Consider the following 22,254-nt stretch of genomic DNA (forward strand, 5'->3'; position numbering starts at 1 on the left):
TCTAAAACAAAAAAATATATGTACTCTGGCAGTAACTGACGAGACACAATAAATTTACATTGGACTCTAACTTGACAATTCACACGACCCTTTTGTCTAACAATCGAGACATAACCTGTCACTTGCCAATGGTCATATTATACAAAATTGATATATTGTTTATTTTGGGAACCGAAAATCAACTCGTTTATTCCTAATCATTTTGTAGTCCATAATTTTTCCTTACAATTTGCTACTAATAACATTTCTAATATCTTGTAATGCTGATATCTGTTGCATTTAAAAAGAAAATTGGTTTCATGAATATTTTCTTTCTTTTTTAACTTAAAAAGAAAGAAATATTCATGAAACAATTTTCTTTTTAAATGCAACAGATATCAGCATTACAAGATCTATAAATGCGAATGTGAAAACGCTCCTCAGATTCTTGAAACGCTAATCGTTAAAAAAAAACTATCCTTAAAAACAACCTTCCAACATGGCCAGAGCATTCTGTGTTTGGAAGTTAAATATAAAGTAAATATAATCAATACAATTTATTGTTGAGAAAACATCAATTCTTTGATAATGGTTAATAGCGGAAGTTGAAAGTTTATAGCAATGAAAACCTCCACTAGATTTTGTATTACTAGCAGGCCGTGTCCCAAATACTGTTCATCACCAACAGGTTAGTTTAAAGTTTCTACTATCTGGTTTGATCGACGTCTTTATTAGTTTGGACAGGCAACCTGTTACTCAAAGGGGGAATTAATTTGTGACGTAATCCTCTCTACCTCTTGGCTACAAACGTGTCGGTGGACAGGTAAGGAACTACACAAGAATCAAGAACTTGGCAAAGCTCTCAGGTCGATAAGTGATTGACTTTAAACTGGAATCGCTATTGGTTAGCCATCTTGTGTGACTTTGTTCAGGTCTGTCATGCAAAGGCCACCATGATTCAGGATATGGTTAGGAGTGTTACTCATTCATTTATAATGGATTCTGCTAACCTTTATATAAGCCACAAGACCTAAAATCAAACCTCTCGTGGAGAGAAAATATCGCAACCTCATGCAAGACTACAGACTATAACAGTCGAATACCGACAACATTTCTTTGTATTTACTTTTTTTGTATAATATATTCTTTCTACCTAACCCTGTTGTTCACGTCTTCCTTAATGACCCATTCCTAGTGACAAGATTTTGAGAACTATTGAGGTAAAATTGAATTTTTAAGTACTCCAGTGTTCCCACAGCAACTGGCGATAAGGATTCGAGAACATACGTTGAAAATCAAAGTTAAAACACCTTAGTTTTCTACAACAACTTTGTTCAAACTAACATTGTGATATTCAAAGGACCCGTTCCAACAATATCAACCTTGTATTTGAACAAGCAGATATTTGAACCAGCAGATATTTGAACAAGCAGATAGTGTTCTAAAAACACAAGCAACGAATTATTCAGAGAATCTGCAGAGTAGAATCGGATGACTAAATGTTTTAAGGACCAGTAAGCCACTCTGAAAGTTACACTGAACTCTACAAGATTCTGAAGGATTTTTTTGTAGGAATCACCAACTCTCAATTCGGCGCACCAATTAAAGAAAAAAGAAATAAAAGATAATCAGATTCTTCAATGGGTAAAAAGTTATAAATGAAAAATCCGTAAATTGATATATTTTTTTATTAAACTAAAAAGTAACTTCTTAAATTTCGTTTTTGTTTTTTTTTCTTTTTTTATCTTGGGATTTATAATTAGAAAAAATAAATTGATTCTTGTCAGCATTCAAACGACATTGTAAATTCCACCTGTCCAGTTCGATTCCCCGAACTTGACCCCCATCATCTTGACTTGACATTTTGGTGTGTGACCTCATTGATATGCAAATTACTGCATATCAAACTACATTTCCCCCTGCTCCTTAAAGATCACCTTATAAACCTAAAACTCTCTCTACTAACTCCTCAAAACCCTACTAGTTACTAGTAGACCCTCACAAATATTGCTAGCCTCTAGAAAAAATCAATCGAATTGTAGTTCTCCATTATACGATGACGATTAAAAAAAGCCCGACTTGTATCACAATTCAATCTTTGTTTTTACGACACTTTCAATTTTCGCAGTTTGACGCGACTCATTTAATTTTTCCCTTCCTCGCAGCCTTCAAATCTTGACGCAACTCGTTTAAGTTTTGCCTTTCTTTAAATTTTCAAAGTTCTATGCCTATTATTTTAATCTTTTCATTTGTCAACACTTTCAATTTTCGAAATTCGATGCGTATCATTCAATATTCTCATTCTCTCGACACTTCCAATTTTTAATGTTCGACACAAATCATTTTAATCTTTCCCTTTCTCAACACTTTCAAATTTCGTCTCGGTCGCATCGACTTTATTTTTCAGGCCGAAATAGCTTATAAATAAAAGAAAAATGGATTCCTGTCAGCATTCGAACGACATTGTAAGTTCCACCTGTTCAGTTCGATTCCCCGAACTTGACCCCCGGCCATCTTGACTTCAGTTTTTTTATAACCTCATTTTGGTGTGTGACCGCATTGATATGCAAATTACTGCATATCAAACTACAGGATATATCTCGAAGAGAAAATTAAATATAACAAAGAGAAAAAAGGTAAACTTTCATCAAAAATTAACCTTTGAACCCTTTGAAAACGTTATTGTAACACAAATGAAACAATAAGGAAAAAAGGAAAACAACTCTTAAATCTATCTGGTGTCCATTTTTTTTTATCATAAAAAACAAAAGTATTTTTGATAAAAAATAATGAAAAGGAGGGAGTAAAACTATCTGAAATATTAACACTTATAATTTACGTAATCTCTCTCCCTTAGACCGGGTCCAAAAAGCAGATTCCAGAGCTAGCAAATTTGTGAAGCAACTTTTTATGTCCAACACCATCAAAAGTGTTTTATATTCTGAGCGCTATTGCCCTAAAAACAAAAAACCTTCAATAGACTCCCTAATCTTATGCAATCTTACAGTCAGCACGTCAGTGGTTGATCTTGCTTTTGTTTTGTTTTTAGTGATTATTATCTATTACACTTACATTTAATTAAAAATTTTGTTTAATCATATTTTTCTTTTAAAAATCTCCATTCCAAGGCTAAAAGAGTATTCAAAAATCTAATTGAGAAGATCGTTAAAATCTTTTTGTTTTTTCTTTTTTTTAGGTACTGGCTTTATTGGACGAAATCTTGTTGCATATTTGGTTAATAATGATCTTATCACAAAGGTATGGAACTTTCTCTTCAAATGTGTTTCTATTCTTTTGTTAACCTACAAAATCAACTTATTTTGAAAATAGTCACACACACACATATATTCTGTCGGTGGCACCTGTCCATTTCTGTAGCTTTGGTGAAGTTACATAACCTGGGCAAGCTGATCTGGAAGGATAGCTGTTGCTTGTGAAGCTCGAGGATACAAGGGAATAACGGTCAACAGTTTGCCTCTGTGCCGCAGGAGTTGCAAGTGATGACAATATAGTCAGACCACCTTAGAAACTCCATCTCTGGATTTTCTGTCAAGGTTTACTCCCTTAACCTTACCCCTGATGAGGTAATCCCACAAGGCTGCGAAGGTTGTGAATCAGAGTTGCTTTCTCCCCGGTGGGCTATTATCAAAGTTGACGAGCCTCACCTGCCCAAAGTGACTGGTTTTATATATTATATAATAATACGTTAGGGCAGTTCACCTTCATACATACATGTCACACATATAAAAACTGATTTTGTCTAGTCATGCCAATATGTTCTTTAGAATAATAAAATATAATAAGATTTAATGCCTTTCAGAAAATATTTCATCCTACTAGAGATGTTAAAATGGTAACATTTTTTAATACTGACCTAAATATCAGGATATAATCATGCATTTCAGCTTTCAGTTATATTTAAAAGAAATATTAATCAATGTAATTTTCTAAATTGCATAATAGTATGTAAAATAATTTTTCCAACTAATTATAATGTTGTTTTAATTAAATGATACAACTCGCCATTTATATATTCTTATATAGATTCTTTCTATAAGTCACTGGAAAAATGGTGGGATCATTCTACCATTCCAGTAGATATCTCACTGCTGATGCAATTCTCTACCTGTATAAGAGCCTAGTACATCCAAGGATGAAGTACTGTTGCCACATCTGAGCAGGAGCTGCTAGAAGCAGCTTATCCTGCCTTGACAGAGTTAGCCTAGTAGGGGATACTCTGTTCTCTTCCCTGCAACTTCCCACAGAAGAGATGTTGCGAGCTTGTCTTTGCTTTATTATTTTCATGGCAAGTTCTCATCTGAGCTCAATCTGTGGTCTCTTCTCGCCAAACTTTCACAGAAAACACTTGTCTAGCTGAAACTATCATCAATAATTTCCCACACTCTTTATCTGTGCTTAAACCTAAATGTAGATTCCATGGACAAAGCTTCTTTTTCAGAACTGCATGCCTGTGGAACTCTCTTCCGTTTCCATGCTTTTCAGCTGACTACAATATGATCGTCTTCAAGTCCAACATGAACAAATTCTTGATAAGCCATCCCCTTAAGTAATCTAATTTACCAAATTTCCTCTACTAACAATTACTACAATATTGTCCCATTGACTAGTGTACACTCATGAACCTTTATCCTCGAGTGGTTTCCAGGCCTTGGTAAGTGGTGACTTTTGTAAAAAAAAAAAAAAAAAAAAAAAAAAAAAAAAAATAGCAGCAAGTTTATCATCTATTTAATAATTCCAAGAATGTTAGCATTTTTATTTTTTAAACAATAAAAATAAAAATATATGTCGTTTGCAACAAAAATATTTTATTTTTAATCCCATCTAAAATTTCAAAATTCATCATAATTTTTAATTTTCAAATTTATACTTAAAATCAAAGTAACAATATTTTGAAATAAAGAAACTGTAAAGTTACAAAAAATAAAATGGCGGGTAGGCACATCTACTTATTTATATATTTCAAACTAATCGTGATATTTCTTCATATAATAATACAGTAAGGTAATTTCATGTTCATGTGCACATTATCACTGTTCACCCCTTTTTTAAAAGATAGAACCACCTAATGACCGAGGATGCAGTGCAAAAAAACAAAGATGTTAAATTTTATCTTGCTGTTCTATCAAACGTAGAACTCTAAAATACTTTTTTAAAAGATAGGATCACTGTTTTGTTCAATATGGGACTCGAAATAAAATGCACTTCTTTGGTCTTTAGGTTACGATCAAGGTGTCGTATCTGTTTTGTCCGAATATGTCACAGTAACAAGATGAAGTCTGTGTCCACAGCAGAAATATGTCACAAACTCTTACAAGGATGTAGGAGATAGACGTCCATTAGATTTATTTTTAAGCTACATTAATGAGAGTACTTAGATAAGTTTGTTTCAGTTTGAACCAAGGTGCTACAATTATATCATGAAGTTAGTGTTTGTGCCGGATGTCTATAAATGGAAATATTCGGCAATAATACACAGCAAATGAATGACACAACTGTGGAATTTTCATGGGTCCCAGTATAATTATTCAACAATCGTGTTTACATATGAATTACTCTTTTATTTGTTTTGATCGTTGAGTCTCTTATTAAAATATTTGTCTTACAAAATTACAAAAATGTTGAAATTTATTTGCATTTAAGTGATTTTTACTTAAATTTTTTTTTATTTACATACATATGGTCGTTTGTTAGAAATGAATGATGTTTAAAAATTTTAGGAGAGTAGAAAGTGGAGCCTCAGAAAAATCTTGCTTTCCTTATTTTGTCCATTAGTCGCACATTCAATTAGCAATGTTTCTGACAAAGGGAGAAGAATTGCTGTTTTCTGGGTTGGAATCTATCTTTTTAACACTTATCACTGGTTAGTTTTTGATCTTGAAGCTTTTTTTTTTTTAGCTCCCTGATGCCTTGTCTCATGCAATTTTTATAAAAATGACAAAAACCAATGCAATGAAACTAGAGAAAATATTGTACTTGCAAAACAACAAGATAACTAGAATTAAATGATAAATTATAATGTTTTTTTTTCTGGCTTCATAAAACTATTTTAAACAAAATAAAGATAAAACTCTGTCAAAGATGACCTCTAGCAAGATCACATTGAAACTGACATAAACGATAGTTTCATAGTGTGTCATTTTGTGCTGCAATGAAATAGGCACGTTAAAAAAAGTATTTGTGAGTTTGTGAAATTTAATTGAAGATAAATTATTTTTGTGAAAATGTTTCGTTTGAATAAGTTATTTGTTAAGTGAAAGCTCTGAGTAGAATCTGACATCAGAAAACCAAAATGCCCCCGGCGCTACCTGAGCTGTGAAATTCTCCAGGCAACTTGGATGTGTCAAAATGTTGCGAGAATCCAAGATTGAAAGAATCTATGAACGATTTAGTGGTTGCATATGAAGTCTGAGAAGGTTTCACCCAGATTACACAAAGGATTGACACAGAAGTAATTGCATTGATTTACACATTTGACACTGCTTTGCATACTGCATCCAGAAGGAGAGGACAACCGGTCATAATGCTGACCTGTCCTGGATTTCCATCCGAACCCTGTTAGGTGGGTAGTTTTCACACTACCACATTGCCACTTCCCTTTCTGGTGAGGAATGGCTAGACTTTAAAGGAAGGGGACACTTGCTAATGACAACTCCAAATCTTTAATTTTGATGTTTCTGAACAAAATGATGACTTTCGCCTTATTTAATGGGACACAACCTACCTTTTTAAATCTGTCAAAAATAAAGGATTTGCAAAGAGGTGGCACCCTTCCGAGTTGATCACTAGAAGTATTCTTGACTGGTCTCCATGCATCTCAGCACTATTTGATGTGCAAAATATGGCCTCTTCATAGTCAATGACTGTCCATGTATGATGTGCAGCCACACCTTTCTCTGTTAATATGAACGGCATTAACAGAACACAGCTGATCTAGAGGAATAAACCTTAATCACCAATGTTGCTATTCCATGCGTTGCAGTAGTTTCTGCTGCACTCATCAAGATACGGATCTGATTCTGAGAACAGCATAGCTTCGCAGATTATCATATATTTGGCCTTGGAAAGGTATAATTACTGAAGTCCGTAAAAGTACCATTGACTGTATGTAGGTTTAATGCATTGCATATACAATCAGCTTTAAGAAAAACACAGTAACTGTTTCATTATCAGTTGATGGATATCGGAAAAGATGAAGAAGGAATCTGTAAATAAATCTATATTTCTTTTAGTCTGTCCGTTACACTTTTCTCTGAAACTAGCAATCTAGTTGGAATTTTGTATGAACATTTGCTTATAAGGTACAGCGAACTAAATACTATAGTATTCATTCAATGCACAGTTAAATTAATAGGGATTAGTATCAATACAAAAAATGTGCACAAATTTAACCATATTTAACTATCAATTTCGCATAAAGCACTTATTCTACTTTACGTTATAACGTTTACTCGTTTCTAATGGGTAAAACATCTACTTTTACAAAATACTTGTGTAAATTGTCTTTATAATTTCTTTACTACCCTGGAAAAAAGACCAAATCAATCTTTCAAATGAAAATTCAGTATTTATTTTCAAACAAAATCAAGTTTGAAATAAATAAAGAATGAAAAAAAAAAAGTATCCATATTGAATAGCTCGAATCTATCTGGAAATGACCTATTTTTTAACAGCAGATATCTAAGATGCTTTATTGATTTTTTTTTTAGGTTTCTCTGAATCTGCTTATGAACAAGTACAATTTAATTTTTCCATGAAATAAGGCAGATCAAATTATTAATATTTCCTGCTTCCTTAATAGAAACTATTGACCTTTTTATTTTATTTTTTATTCATTCATAAATTCACAACAAAATCGTCACATTTAAAATCACTTTGTTGATGTTACGATCAGGATTGATAGTTGATTTCTTTTCATTTCTTTCAATTTGATATGACTCGCAATTCTTTGGATTGAATATCTCACTAAAATAACAAAAAAAAAAAAATCAAAACAGGATTTAAAATTTTTTTGCTATGGCATTCATACAAAAATAACCGAGAAAATCTCGAAAGTCAATGCTTGTTTGTGTGTTAACAGAACCCTTAAGATACATTTTTTATATAATTTAAAAACCATTGAAATTCAATTATATCTGTAAGTTGGTCACTAATACAATCATCGATTAGATCCATAAAATACCTGAAATATATTAGAACGTTAGGAAACGAAATTCATTTTTTAAAAATAGATTTTCTTCGTTTTTTTTTTGTTTTTTTTAATTAAAATGAAATTAAACAAATAATATATCAACGAAGAATTTATTTTAAAAAGGTTTAAACATGCAAATAATTATTTTTATTTAATATTTAGAATAATTGAATGGAAACGAATTCTTTGTGATTCGTTAAATCCATTTACCGTTTTACAGCTGCAGGACACATCGCCAATAATGTTGTAATAGCTAAAAGGAAGGCTTTGATAATCGTCAAGAGCGAAATACCCTTCCCAAGATCTCTGTTCACTGTGCCAACCTATTTATCTTTAAAGCGATAACCAATTAACTAATAGTCGCACATATCATTTCTCTCTCGTAAAATTATACCCATGTACAAAGAATTTTTAGAAGAATTACAATATTACATTACTGTTGGATTTAAATTCAAACAACTAGCAGGATTTAAAAATAAAATCCAAATTCAAACGCGTGTCTTTGTCGTTCTATTTTTTAAAGTCGCTATTATGACAGTAAAATAATGACTTTTCTCCCATTATACTCGTGATGTTGTCAGTAAAAAATAAACTGTTACTGTTGTTGTGCTTAGACACTATTCTCCAACTCAAACTCCCGGGCAATGCTGAACCCCGTGCTAGTTTATTCATAAATTCTCAACAAAGTCGTCAGGATTGATCGTTAAATTATTTTTATTCTTTTTAATTTGATATGACTTGCAACTTTTTGATTGAATGATTTAATAAAAGAAACATAAATCACATAACCAGAACACGATAAAAGGAGACATCTCTGCTGTTCGTACAAAAATAACTGCTAAAATTAATAAAAGGATATTTCGTTGTTTAATTTTAACTTTTTTCCAGTTCTCTGTAAGTCTAAATTAAGCAATTTCCTGAGTTGTTGCCGAGATCTCCCATTATCAGCCATTTTGATTTCAGCCATTTTTTAATACTAATGATGGAGAATATTTCTCATTATCCACCCCTCCCCAAATCATCCTCCATTCTATAATTAAAAAATATATATTCATCCTACTCACACAGTGTGTAAAAGAAAAACAAAAAACGAACATTTCAAGTACATTTTTTAATAGAAATCTCTACAAACAATGCATGAAGCCACTTCATGTAAGTAGCTAAAAAGAATGAAAGCTGATTCTCAAAAGACCAAAGCAATCATCATGAGTCGCATCTTCCATTTGGTGTGGATTGCGAACACATGTGACTTATTTTTTTGCCATTCCTTCCGATCCAGGGCAAGTTGGTTGATGGATGCCCAACTGTTGAGAGATGTCCAATCAAAAACATTTTTTCTCCACCTTGAAGTTTGTGTGCATTCATTAACAAGAACGATGTCATCAGCGTAAGAGAGGGTAGAGAATATTTGTCTACCTATAGAAAAAACGCTTTGGTAATAAGTAGAAGAAAAACAGTCAGCAGGAAGAGTTCCACCAGCAAGCAGTTCTTGGAAAGAAGCCATTAGAATAAGAAGCTGTATTATGATGTACCAAAACGGTGAATAGATAAAAATCATCAGACAAATGAGTTAAACGAGCTGAAACAAAAGTCAGGAATAAATATGACAGAACACAAACCATAATTTATGGAAAAGACTGAGACTAGCAATATTACTCCTGTAAAGAGATGGCGAGGTTGCAGAGAAAAAGAAATGGAGGAGTCAACCAAATAACAGATGTGCTTCTGAACTTTATCAAAAACCTTCAAATAGAACAGAGATTCACTGCCCCAATAATAACAACAGTACTCCATACAAGGTCTAATAGTATTAAAAAAAAAATGAATAAGCAGATCATTTTTTGAGTAAAAAATTAGTAAAGAGGAAGGACATTTGAGAGACAACCTGCTCTCTCTCCCTCAACTAATTCCTTGTTAAACTAAATAAAAAAAAACCCACTAAACTAGGTTTATTTCAGACTAATATACTATATATATTTCATACTACTATATATACTCTAATATATTTCAGGCTAATAATGTAATATTTTTCAATACTCAATTCCATAAGCAAATAGTGTAGTATCTGTTTTGTTGTCATAAGACCTTCCAATGCATTACATCTTCCACTGAGAGGTAGTATAGTATCTGTTTTTCTTGATGGCACCATCCTCCCTGGCATTATTACCCCCCTTTAGAGGTTAGGGTGAAAGTATAATAATATATGTTCTGTGATCATGGTCACATTCTCCCAGGGATTACTTTCCCCTTTGGCAAAGGGAGTAGTAAACATATCCACTCTTTCTAGTTTACACAAATTCTTAACAAATTTAATAATTTAGTTTAATTTTAATTGCCAAACATTGTCTGATTTATTTGCTTATAAACAAATGTTACTTTCTTTCTTTTTTTAACTAATATTGTAAACAGAAACATTTGAAATATATAATTATACTAAATATCAGTTGATCACCGTTTATTTCTCTAAGACTTTTTTCCTATATATTTTGATAACACAAAGTATATGCTTGAATCTAGATTGAGCTATGCTTGAAAAGAAAATATGTTTTAATTGTATTAATTAGTTGTAATTTATAATACATTGAACAAATCACACATCTTTGAATGGGTGACATTAATTCTTGAACAGAACAATTTTGAACCACTTTTCAATCACCTTATGAAGACTAAAATAAAGATCTAATGCTACTAAAAATCCATTACGAGATGAGAAAATGTCTCAAGTTTATGACTTAATCTTAAGGGTCCTTAAGAAGAAATTGAAATTCAGATAATCTTGCTTAATTGGTGTCGAATAGTGATAAATAAGATTTAATGCAAATCTGAAATATTCGAATTTTTAAATGTTATATTATGACCCCCTAAAAATCGGCAAAGAAACTGAAGTTTGTGGAATATTTTTGAATTGATTTTAAAAGTTCACAATTTTAAATCTTTGTAATCGAGATATAAAAGTGGTGCAAAATTGTTAAATTCTTTGGTAAATTAATTTTACTCATTCTGGTATTTTTCTATCTATTTAAAACTTTTCTTATTTTGTCATTTTTTTATGATTTTCTATTCTTTTTGTAGGTTCGTGTGGCCGACAAAGTGCCCCCTCAGATGGCATGGCTTAATGAAAAACACAAGGTAAGGATTTTTTCTATTCTTTTTGATCATATGTTTAAAACGTAAGTTTTTACTCCTTTTCAGCCCAAGGCATATTGTCGTTTATAAGGTAAGGGGTTACTATTTAGCATTGTGTTTATCCGGGGACCATAGGGAGTTGAGCAGCAAGATGTCTATTCACATAACATTTCAGCTTCTGCATGTTAGTACAGTCAGGGCAGCAGGAAACGGAGGGAATTCCAAAGTCCAGCAGTCCGAGGGAAGAAACTATTAGAGTAGAAGGCTTTTTCTAGGGACTTCAACAGTGAAGGAGTGAGATTTTGCTGCTTGTCGAGTTGGTCTGGACTATGTACATGGAGGGGCCACAAGTACTTGGAGTTCATCAAAGCACATTCCATAAAAATACTGAATGCTTTTAAAATTTTTACTAGTTTCTAAGTTTTTCTCAATACAGACAAATACCATCTATCAGATGTTATACTCTGAAAGTCTTGCGTCCTTGTGTATATATTGAATATATCTGATATCTAACTTAATAAACACCCACAAAATTACTAACCATCTCACCAAAAACAAAATTGAGCACTTTTTTGATGTCCATGTCTAACATACATCGACATGCCTATGAAGTCAGAAAACAATACAGCTCTCACGACATTAGGAAACATTCATGCTCAGAATTATCTAAGCATAGAATAAACTTCCTACAGTAATTGTCAGTTGTTGAGACACTGCATTTTTTAAAACCCTCATGCTTCTCGAAAAACGAATATGAATGCTTAAAAAGAAGTCAAAACCTGTGCGACAATTGCAATTGAAACATAGCAAACGTTTTGTATGTTGTGGGTGTGATCGTAACTTCCTGTTACATGATCACTCTAAGATCGTCTGCATTGAATGTTAAGTTTCATTAATGTTAAAATTTCCTTTAATTTTGTGGTGATGAATGGTGTCCCTGAAGTATGTCCCTTGCTAATGGAGTCAAAGGTGGCTTCGTTGTGGGGTTCGGATTCTTCGACCAACATTGATTGCCATGTCCTGCGCTAATGATTATGTAAGCATAAAATAATAGTGTCTGTAGGTTTATAAAAATAATTATTTAGAATTTTTATATATATATATATATATATATATATATATATATATAATAATAAAAATAATTAAATTAAAAAAATGCAGTATTTACCTGATATTACCAATGGCAAACTTCAATCTAATATAAATACCAGTATTTATATATAGACATTTTAATCCCAACCAAATAAACAAGCTCAATATACACACACTAGAGTGTAGAGCTTATTATAAGAGAAAAAAGGTGAACTTTACAATCAAATTTATTGTTCGATTGAATACTTCAAAAAACAATTTACAAAGTCCTTATTCCATGGAGTTTCAAAGAATGCTATTCTTGCTATTCTTCTCATCAGAGTGCAGAAAGAAATCAGCAAATTATATTTGTAGCAATGCTAGAATTGCTGGTTATGGCATTAAATGAAACTGCAATTTATTAGTCATAAATTGCAAAGATGTATATGTCCTTTAAAAATAACGAGTGAAAAAAGTAGGAAATGTAAAAAATAATAAAAACAAACTGGACATAAAATTGCAGTTTGCATCAAGATTTTTTCTCGTATATATATATGCATATTTTGGCAGCAAATCATTATTCAAGCATGTCTGATTGAACACGACAGATTTATTCTTTTTTTCGATCTTTCTGGATATCGTTTCCATTTGCCGAGCGTTTTTTTTTTTTAATTTCAGCAGGCATGTTATATAAACTGGCGCCCAAAAGTTGTAGTTCAGCCATATTCTTAAGCGCTTTGTATCAGTGCATCCGATTATCATCAGGAGCGATTGTTGTTGCTCTCTTTTTCTTTTCGGCTTGGTGTATTTATAATTTCTTTTTTTTAGTTTGCTATAAAGGTGGATGCAGGAGGGTTGGGAGCGAATTATTTTTATTTTAAATTTTGATTTTCCTATTTTAGAGTTTATTTATTTCTTGTTAGTTATTAAATACTGTTAGTGTTAAATGAGATCCAATTTAAAAAGGGGCTGTAGTTTTTTGGTAAGTATGGCTTCTAGTAATTTTAGTCATCGTGTGCACTTGTTAAGATATCGAATTTTAATATTTTTAGTTAAGATATTTTTAATGTTGGACGACTGTAGGTTTTTTATCGTGGATGTTAGGTGTTGTCTTATGGCACTATTGTCAGCTAAATGATAGGTTAGTCATCGGGAGAGTGCTGGTGTATCTTTTAATTAGGTTTGTTATTATTTTTTCATCTGTTTTGTAGTTAGTGTGTGATTATTTTTATAGTATACTTTGATGGTGTTGTTTTTGCTAGGGTTTGGGTTTGTTTTTATTGTGGAGTGAGTTTAAATAGTTTTATGTGCTTATCGACGATTTTATTGGGAAAGCTATTTTAGTTCTTTGTAAAATATGTGTCGGATTGATGCTATATTGTATGAATGGCGAATCAAATTTTATAATATATATATGATTGTTAAGGTGGATGAAATCCGACGATATGAAAAATAGATTGGAGGTGGAAGGACCTGAATGCTCAACGTTTCGCCTGATTTATGCGGGCTTTTTCGAGAGGGATGCACTAAAAGAAAAAAAAAGTCTTTGAATTTCAACAAAATTTTGTACTAGATAGATAAGAACACGTTAACATTTAACAGACTTTAACATATGAACGCATATTTGTGCATGTGTACAAGAGTAATTTAAGTCAACTTATGCCTTCCAAGTTCTAATTTTTTTCAATTTTGACCTCTTAACAGCTATTTTTACTTGCTAAAGACCAATCGAATATGTTTCACAGGTCCAAATCCCTCATAACTCCAGTTTCAAGTCTGTAGACCGAAAATTGATAAAGGTGTTTGATAGAGACCGTTCTTCAGACAGACAAGGTCACATATATTTTATTTGATACAAATAATAGAAGGATAAAAATCCGACAATATGACTTTTAAAATGGAGAAAGAAAATCTAAATGCTCAACGTTTCACCCGTGGGCATTTTCAAGAATGAAACAGCTAAAAATGTTTCATGGCTTTTCAAGATTCATCAGTATGGCTAGACACAGCAAGTTTATAAACTCTGAGATTCAAACCTCGGACATAAGTCACTACCTGTTCAATGCCCTACCAGTTGCACTAATTATGTTGTAACCAACAAGCTGATTATTGAATGACCTGATAAATGTATTCATCTGTTTGCAAAATTGCAGCATATTAATAATGCATTTTGACTGATGGCTATTGGGTTAGGGTATATGGTTGTCTTGTGCTGAGGAAAATATTTTGCTTCAAGAGAGGCCACTCAGAAAAATAATTACCTCTCAGAGAAAGTTGCATGCTGAGAAAGTTAAGATTCTCTGAGATTCTACTTCACTTTATGGAAGTCTCAGCTTGACAGATTTTAATGTTTTGAAATTAACAGGTGATTAAATTCAAGTGAACACACCGGGTAGCCAATTCAACTGCCAAATGATGCTTATATAAGCCAAAGAAGAATTTGAGAATTTTAACTTCACAAGTGCATATTTGTCTTTGACTGGAAGCGATTCTGTTGATCTTCTAGTAAGTCCCCTGTCAGCTAATAAATGCATGTCCATTTTGACTTTATAAAATAAAACTTTATACAAACTCGGGATTGTAATTTTATTTCGTAGAAAAACCCTTCATCTCAACGTTGACTGAAACCACATAGTTAATACTATGGACAGAAATTGAATAGCACAGAATTTAGATGAAAACTAATACCAAGTGATCACTACTAGTCATCAACACAACCATAAATGCAAAAGTTAACAAATACAAAACTATCCAAGTAAGGAAATAATACACCCCCTTCCTAACATCACTTTCTTTCGATGAGACGTTTTCTTTTTTCGTTTCTGCTTTTATATCGATTTATACGTTTTTTCTTTTCTTTCCTTTTTTATATATCCTTTATCTTCCACAAACGTTGTTGATGTTCTTAACATCCGATGTTATTTGTATTAATGCTTAGCCACTAATAATATATATGTTGTACGAAAATATACTTATGGCAAGTAAGCTTCACAGAAACGTTTGTTTCATTTGCAGAGGAAATCAACTAACTAGTTGCTCTATTAAATTCTAACATATTGAACACCATAAATACAGGAAATATACATAGGTAATACACTCTCTATCAAACAAAAACTCTCTGTCTAAAATATTTTGCTAGTATTGGCTTGAATATTCACATAATTTTTTAAATACTTTCCAGTTTGAGACGTTTTATTTCTTTTTTTTCTTTTAACTTCATTCATTGAAACATTTTATATTGATATTAGTACAAACATTGGCGAAGTATATTTTTTTTCTGTATCATATTTGTAGAAGCACTGCTTTTTTTCTTTAATGATTTATTAACTAAAAGTCGGCCAAAGCTATCAACTTTTATTTAAGCTAATTTGTGCTGAGGATTGTTGGGTCTTAATTTTAATATAATTTGTATTCATTTTATTACGTCCGGCTCCGTAGTCAAATTTGGTGCAATAATATCCACTTAAAAGTAACTGTTCCCTTATGAAAAGAAAACGTTTGGTGTTGAATAGTAATTGATGCAGATTGTAGAATTGACAAGACGAATTCGTGACATTCATCTATGCACGGAAAACTCTTGAATATATAGATAAGGCAATAATTAAAGGACTGGACGAAGGAGAGGTATGAATTTATTTTCCCTCTCAGTAATGGGGGGAAATGGTAGAATAAATAAAACTCTTGGTAGTTTGACTCGTTTAGGAAAAAAGAACAACTTTATAACGACTGCATGTAGAGTTGATCATATTTATCACAATACATGTTCTGCTTGAATCTAACATTTCATAGGTTGTTATCAATTATTCAGTTATCTTAGACTGGTGATACCAGATCAAGCTGTATTTATACAGACGGATCCAAACAAAACACCATAACAACTAGTGCAGTCATAATAAATAAAAAAAGCAAAATGACAAAATGCCTCCCAAAAACTTGTTCAATCTTCAGTGCAGAAATCAATGCTATAAATCTAGTCAAAGAAAATAAAGTCTCAAAGTTCATCATCTTCTCCAATTCTCAATCTGCCATAACAATTGAAAATAAAAAAAACAAATAACCCCTTATTGCAAACCTACTCAAACATTTCAGCAACTAAAAAACGAAATCCTACTCTGTTGGGTACCCAGCCACATTGGCATACAGGGCAACGAACTAGCTGACACAGCAGCAAAGTCAGCTTACAACCAACCTATCGACCTCACTTTCAAAATCCCATACACAGACATTAAAAGAAACATCAATACATATATCCAAAATAAATGGAAAAACTACTGGAATGATTTCCCAAACAACAAACTATACAAAATCATGCCAAAAATAACAAAACAGGAAAATAAAAAAAAAACAAACAGCAGAAAACAAAATGTCATCCTAACAAGACTGAGAATAGGTCATACACACCTAACACATTCCTACTTCCTAAAAGGAGAAATACAACCTCAATGTATTTCCTGCCAAACACCACTTACCTTAAAACACCTATTAACCGAATGCATAGACCTCTCACAAATTACTACAAAGAAATGGATCTGAAGAAAATCTTCAAAAAGAACTACACTGGAAAAATCCTATCCTACATCAAATAAATAGGATTTTCCAAAAAATATAGCCCCCCCCCCAAAAAAAACCCTTTAATATAATACACAACAGTACAATAATATTAATGGAATAACTGAATCGTTGAAGGGCCATCACAACGAAATATAAATATCAAGCATCCACCCCCCCCAAAAAAAAAAAAAATCAAATACTAAAATTTTTCTAAAAGCTGAAACTCACAATTTGAACGAATACAAAAGTAACCCATCAACACAATAAAACAAAATTCCTAGTAATTTAAAAACATAAATTTTTAACAAAAATCAAACTAATCTACATCTATACACCAATCCCACTGGAAATCCCCTAATCAATTTTCAGCATAAAATGACCTAAAAGGTTGCATTGCTGTAAAACCAATCAAACAAACAGTTATCTTAGAAAAGGCATGAATCTACACGGCATCATATTCACTTTAATGTCTATTTTACATGTTAGCATTTATTGAACAACTTCTAAAAATTGATTTCCAAACTAACTGATCTCTGATTATTCCATCACAAATCATGCTTCGTTTGTACAAATCGACACGATGTGGGATCATCCCTACCCCTCAATCGAATGCTTTTAAAGAAGAGACGTTATTGGTTCAATCCCATTGCGTGCCGCAACACAGGAAAGTTCATCCATGAATCAATATCTTCAAAACCATTCAAAAATTGAAGACGCTCAAAAGGCCAGCTGAAGACGTGGTTACACACCATCAAAACTGACGTCGAACCTCCGGTCCACAGATTTACGGTGTTCATTGATGGTTCTGGAACTGGCTCTTCCTAACTATCTTGGCGATTGCAGACTGCCGTGCATGATCTGAGTTTATTCGGGATGCTGTGTGTTCTATGGTAGGAGTCGACTTAACCCATCATGGATGAATGCTACCAGCAGTTGATATTTGTTCTAATATTTATATAAAATCATGGAATTATGTTTGTAATTTAATTTTTTATATATAAATGATGTTCTTTTCGGATGACCTAAAGGGGAAAAAAAACACAGTTGACTTTTTATTTAGAGTGGAGGATTTCTTTTTAATTTCATTTCATATGGTGCAAGTTGCTTTCCTATGTAAGTTTTTTTTTTTTTTACATAGGCATCACCACTTATCATGGCCCAAGACCTACTCGAGGATAAGGGTTAAAGAGTGTACAGTAGTCAATTGGACAATATAGTAATTGTCAGTAATGGAAATTCAGTAAATTTGTTAACTTAAGGGGAACGGCTTATCAAGAACTTGTTTACATTGGACTTGAAGACAACCATATTGAGTCAGCTGGAAAGCAGGAAAACGGAAGACAATTCCACAGGCGTGCAGTTCTAAGAAAGAAACTTTGTTCATGGAATCTACGTTTAGGTTTAGGCACAGATAAAGAGTGGGCGAAATTATTAATAATGTTTTCAGCTAGACGAGTGTTTCTTGTGAAAGTTTGGCGAAGGGGGACCATAGATTGAAGCTCAGTCGAGCACTTGCCATGAAAATAACAATAAAGCAGAGACAAACTCGCTACATCTCTTCTGTGAGAAAGAGGTTGCAGGGAAGAAAAAAGGGCTTCTTCTATGAGGCTACGAAGTCTATTTTGAACTCTGTTAAGGCAGGATAAGTCCTTTCTAGCAGCTCCTGCCAGGATGTGGCAACAGTACTCCATCCTTGGACGAACTTGGCTCTTATATAGTTTTGTAATGATTTTCAAATTTTACAGGACAAGACTGAACTATCGCGAGTTGAAAAAAAAGTGAGTTATTTCTGATGAACCTAAATAAAATAAAAACACTAATCGTTGACTTTGCTTCTTTTATCTTTAAATTTCTTCCTTTGATTAATGGGAGGTGAAGAAGCTAGATGGTAGACATCTAAAAAATGATGCCGATGTAAAAAAAATATTAAAAACATTAATGATTAAAAATGAAATTGAAAGAGAACAATCATGGCTCACCTAAAGAAATAAGAAAGGAAGAAAACGTCCCAAATTGGAAAATTAAAAAGAAAAAAAGTATAAATTAGTATGGACAGTACAGTACAAAAATAAATAAAAAGAAAACGTTATGAAAATAGATTTTTTTCTTCCTTTCCCTAATTAATTAATTAATGGTTCAGATACATATTTATTTACAAATAAATACACATTGATCTTTATTATAGAGTTGCGTATAAATCAGAGTGCAAGCACTGGCAAAGCATATTTCTTTGTCTTTTTTTGAGAAAGAAAAGTGTACAAGTTTCTAAATAATCACCTAAAAATATAAATCTGCAAGGGGGATAAGTCATATTTTTAACTCAAGAAAATGAGAGTTGTCTGCCTTACAACTAAAATTTCATTCCCTCTTCTGTATAAGTTAAAAAATTAAAATGGTAGGTAGTTAATATATAGCCACACTGATAAGTCTTGAAAAAACAAAACCCGTGTCCTGTTGATGACTATATTAAAAAAAAAAATATGATCATTTATGGGTGGAGCACTCTGATGGATGTAATGATGGTTTCCACTCAAGTGTAAAGCAAGATTCTCCATAAAAAAAATTGAATTTTCATTGGTTCCAAAACTGTAAGAAAATGTAAACAAATTGGTGATGGGAACGATTCTGATACAATAACCGATTCTGATTCTTTTTACATCTTAAAATATTTAACTATGGAGTTACCTTTTTTTAAATTTTTTGGATTACCATAAAAACCCAATTTTACTGATAAAATCAGTAAATATTTATCATTTTATCCGTGGTACTAACAATGGTAAATTAAGTTTTCAACAAAATCAAATAAAAATCAATTAAAAAAAATCGTTTTTGCCATCAGATAATAGGCAAATTGTTTTTTCGATTCCAATACTCTCATAAGTTCTGATTTTTCCACAAATTAAACAAATGAATATAAACATTTATTTATAAGTGATATTTCTCTCATTGATTAGCAGGCAAGTTAACTCATTGGGTTCTCATAACTATCAACTAATTTTTGGAGTTGGTGCATCTCCTACAGTTAGCTACACTGAGAAGTCGTAAAAAGGCAAACTCGTTCATGTGGATGACTAATATATATATATATATATATATATATATATATATATATAATGTGTGTGTGTGTGTGTGTGTGTGTTTGCTGAAACGAATTCATTTCATTTCTTTTTATCGTTTTGTTTTGTTTTCTTTGAAAGATGTATTCCATTATGAATTTTTATCCGGGAGCAATGGAGATATTCTCATTCTCAACAATGCACAGATATTCTCTTGCATAGCTATTCACACTCCTTATCTCTACTCTTCAAAATAATGGCAGCACTCCTACCAAGGTCATGCAGAAGTTCAATTGTCCTCACCCCACCTCCCTCCCATCTCTCTCTAAATGGGTAAAATTAATTCTCCGGGCAGAACAGTTTTGCACTAATTTAATATTTAAATCCAGATAGACTAAAACCCTTATTCCAATGTTAAAATGCATTATATTATTTTTATTCTAGAAAATGTCTATAATTTAAAGATTTAGCTTAAGATAATTTATGTTGAATGTTGGAACCATCATGGAATTTTGAATTAAACGCTTTACTGGAGTGACTCCACTGTTTGCATTCTAGCAAAACGTGGCTGAGATAACTGCGATGTTCATTAAAGTGTGCGCATTATCTCAAGGTTCTAAGTTCAGTTCTAAGCAGAGGTAGCAAAGTTTCTTTAAATGAAAGACTATCATAAGATATAAAGAATGGAATGGGAAAAATCAGTAATTCTTTATTTGAATGGTGTATTTTCACTTATTATAAACTACTAGAAAGACGACCTAGTGTTGCCTGAGGCCAAAAACTTCTATGTCTTTACGCCTTTATGCATCCACCTCCTTTCCCTTTTTCCGACTACGCCCTCTTTCTCCTCCGCCCAACCCATTCCTTTTTGTGGACATACATACGCACATACACACAAACAACTTTCTGTTATATAGATTCCTAGAAACAGAGTTACTTCCCTTTAGTAAATACATAATATGGCTGAAAATCTACGACTAGCCCTAACCACCACCACCACCACCACTAAAATCTGTGCCTGTTTAGAATTAAAGAATAAATTATTTTCAATTTTCGATAATACTAGCAGTTCAGCCCGGCTTTGCTTGGGCCCTATGTACTGTTCATAACTGTATGTGCATATATATATATATATATATATATATATATATATATATATATATTAAAAAGTTTGACTCATGTCCAGGTAACCTACATCTAAAATTTCAAGTGTTTAGACCCAAAATTGGCAGAGGAGTTTGGTAGAGTTTTCAAAGGTCAAATCGTTGAACTTTGACTTCTTGACAGCCAAATTTCTGGCTAAAAACTGATTTAAAAGATTTTCTCAACTCTTAATATCCCGTATGTCAAATCTCGAATTGACTGAAAATTGACAGAGTAGTTTGGTCAGAAAATGTGTACGTACGTACGCACGCACGCACGCACACACACACACACACACACACTTTATTAGATATATAGATAGATTCATGTCGGGCAATACCAATCAAGAAAATACTAACTTTGCAAGCCTTTATTTTTTTTTTGTTTGTTTTGGTTTTACTTTGAGCTGGATACAAACACAAAGACAACTGCCTTTATACAATAGATTATACGCATGAACTCTATTCATCTGCTGATAAACCCACTCAGGTACCAATGTTTATATAAAAAAAGGTTTATTACAAAGAAGAACAATTACAGAAAGTAGCAGAAAGGAAGGTTACTTTTGTATGCCTTAGGGAGGAAGACAGCCAAATAGGCCGTTTCACTACACCAAGTTATATTGTGCACACCCGCCCCTATCCATTTTGAATGGCATCTTGGACACGTCTTTCCTATTTGCAGTTTCACCAACCAAGAGACAAAAAATCTCCATCTAGCAGTCACGTGGTTTTGTTAACTTCCATGTTTTGAGATCAACTCTAACCCTTTAGACGTCACTCAAGCATTTTCATTCAAAAAACAGCTCTCATTACTTAACATGGAGATTTTTTGGTAAGGTTTTAATAAAGAGTTAAAGAGTTCTTCTGATGGGAAGTAGTAAATGCGCAAATTCCTGCGTAAACAAAATCGTGTTTTAACGAGAAAAGAACAATGTGATAATACATTATAAGATTAAATTACTTATAACGGCACCAACTTACTTTCGGAAGAACCCCCCCCCCACCATCAGCCTTTTCTTTTATGTCGTAAGCTTCTTAAAACGTTACTAGCTTAAGTTCAGAATAAAATCACGACTTTCAACGGCTAATTTCAAAAAAAAATAAATGTTTTGAACGC

General features: G+C 32.4%; 1 protein-coding gene across 8 annotated transcripts in view; it reads left to right on the plus strand.

The window, feature by feature from the left end:
* The window catches only part of LOC145267118 (uncharacterized), a 250,945-nt gene that overhangs the window by 137,275 nt on the left and 91,416 nt on the right, over positions 1 to 22,254 (plus strand). For all 8 annotated transcript variants that reach the window (XM_080123148.1, XM_080123149.1, XM_080123150.1 and 5 more), the window contains exons 2-3: positions 3,176 to 3,237; positions 11,261 to 11,317. In XM_080123148.1, the coding sequence (XP_079979274.1) occupies positions 3,176 to 3,237; positions 11,261 to 11,317 (119 nt within the window). The remainder of the gene's footprint in view (positions 1 to 3,175; positions 3,238 to 11,260; positions 11,318 to 22,254) is intronic.

This window comes from Euprymna scolopes, chromosome 42, assembly GCF_053919585.1.
Source record: "Euprymna scolopes isolate OS-2025 chromosome 42, ASM5391958v1, whole genome shotgun sequence".
Classification (NCBI taxonomy): domain Eukaryota; kingdom Metazoa; phylum Mollusca; class Cephalopoda; order Sepiida; family Sepiolidae; genus Euprymna; species Euprymna scolopes.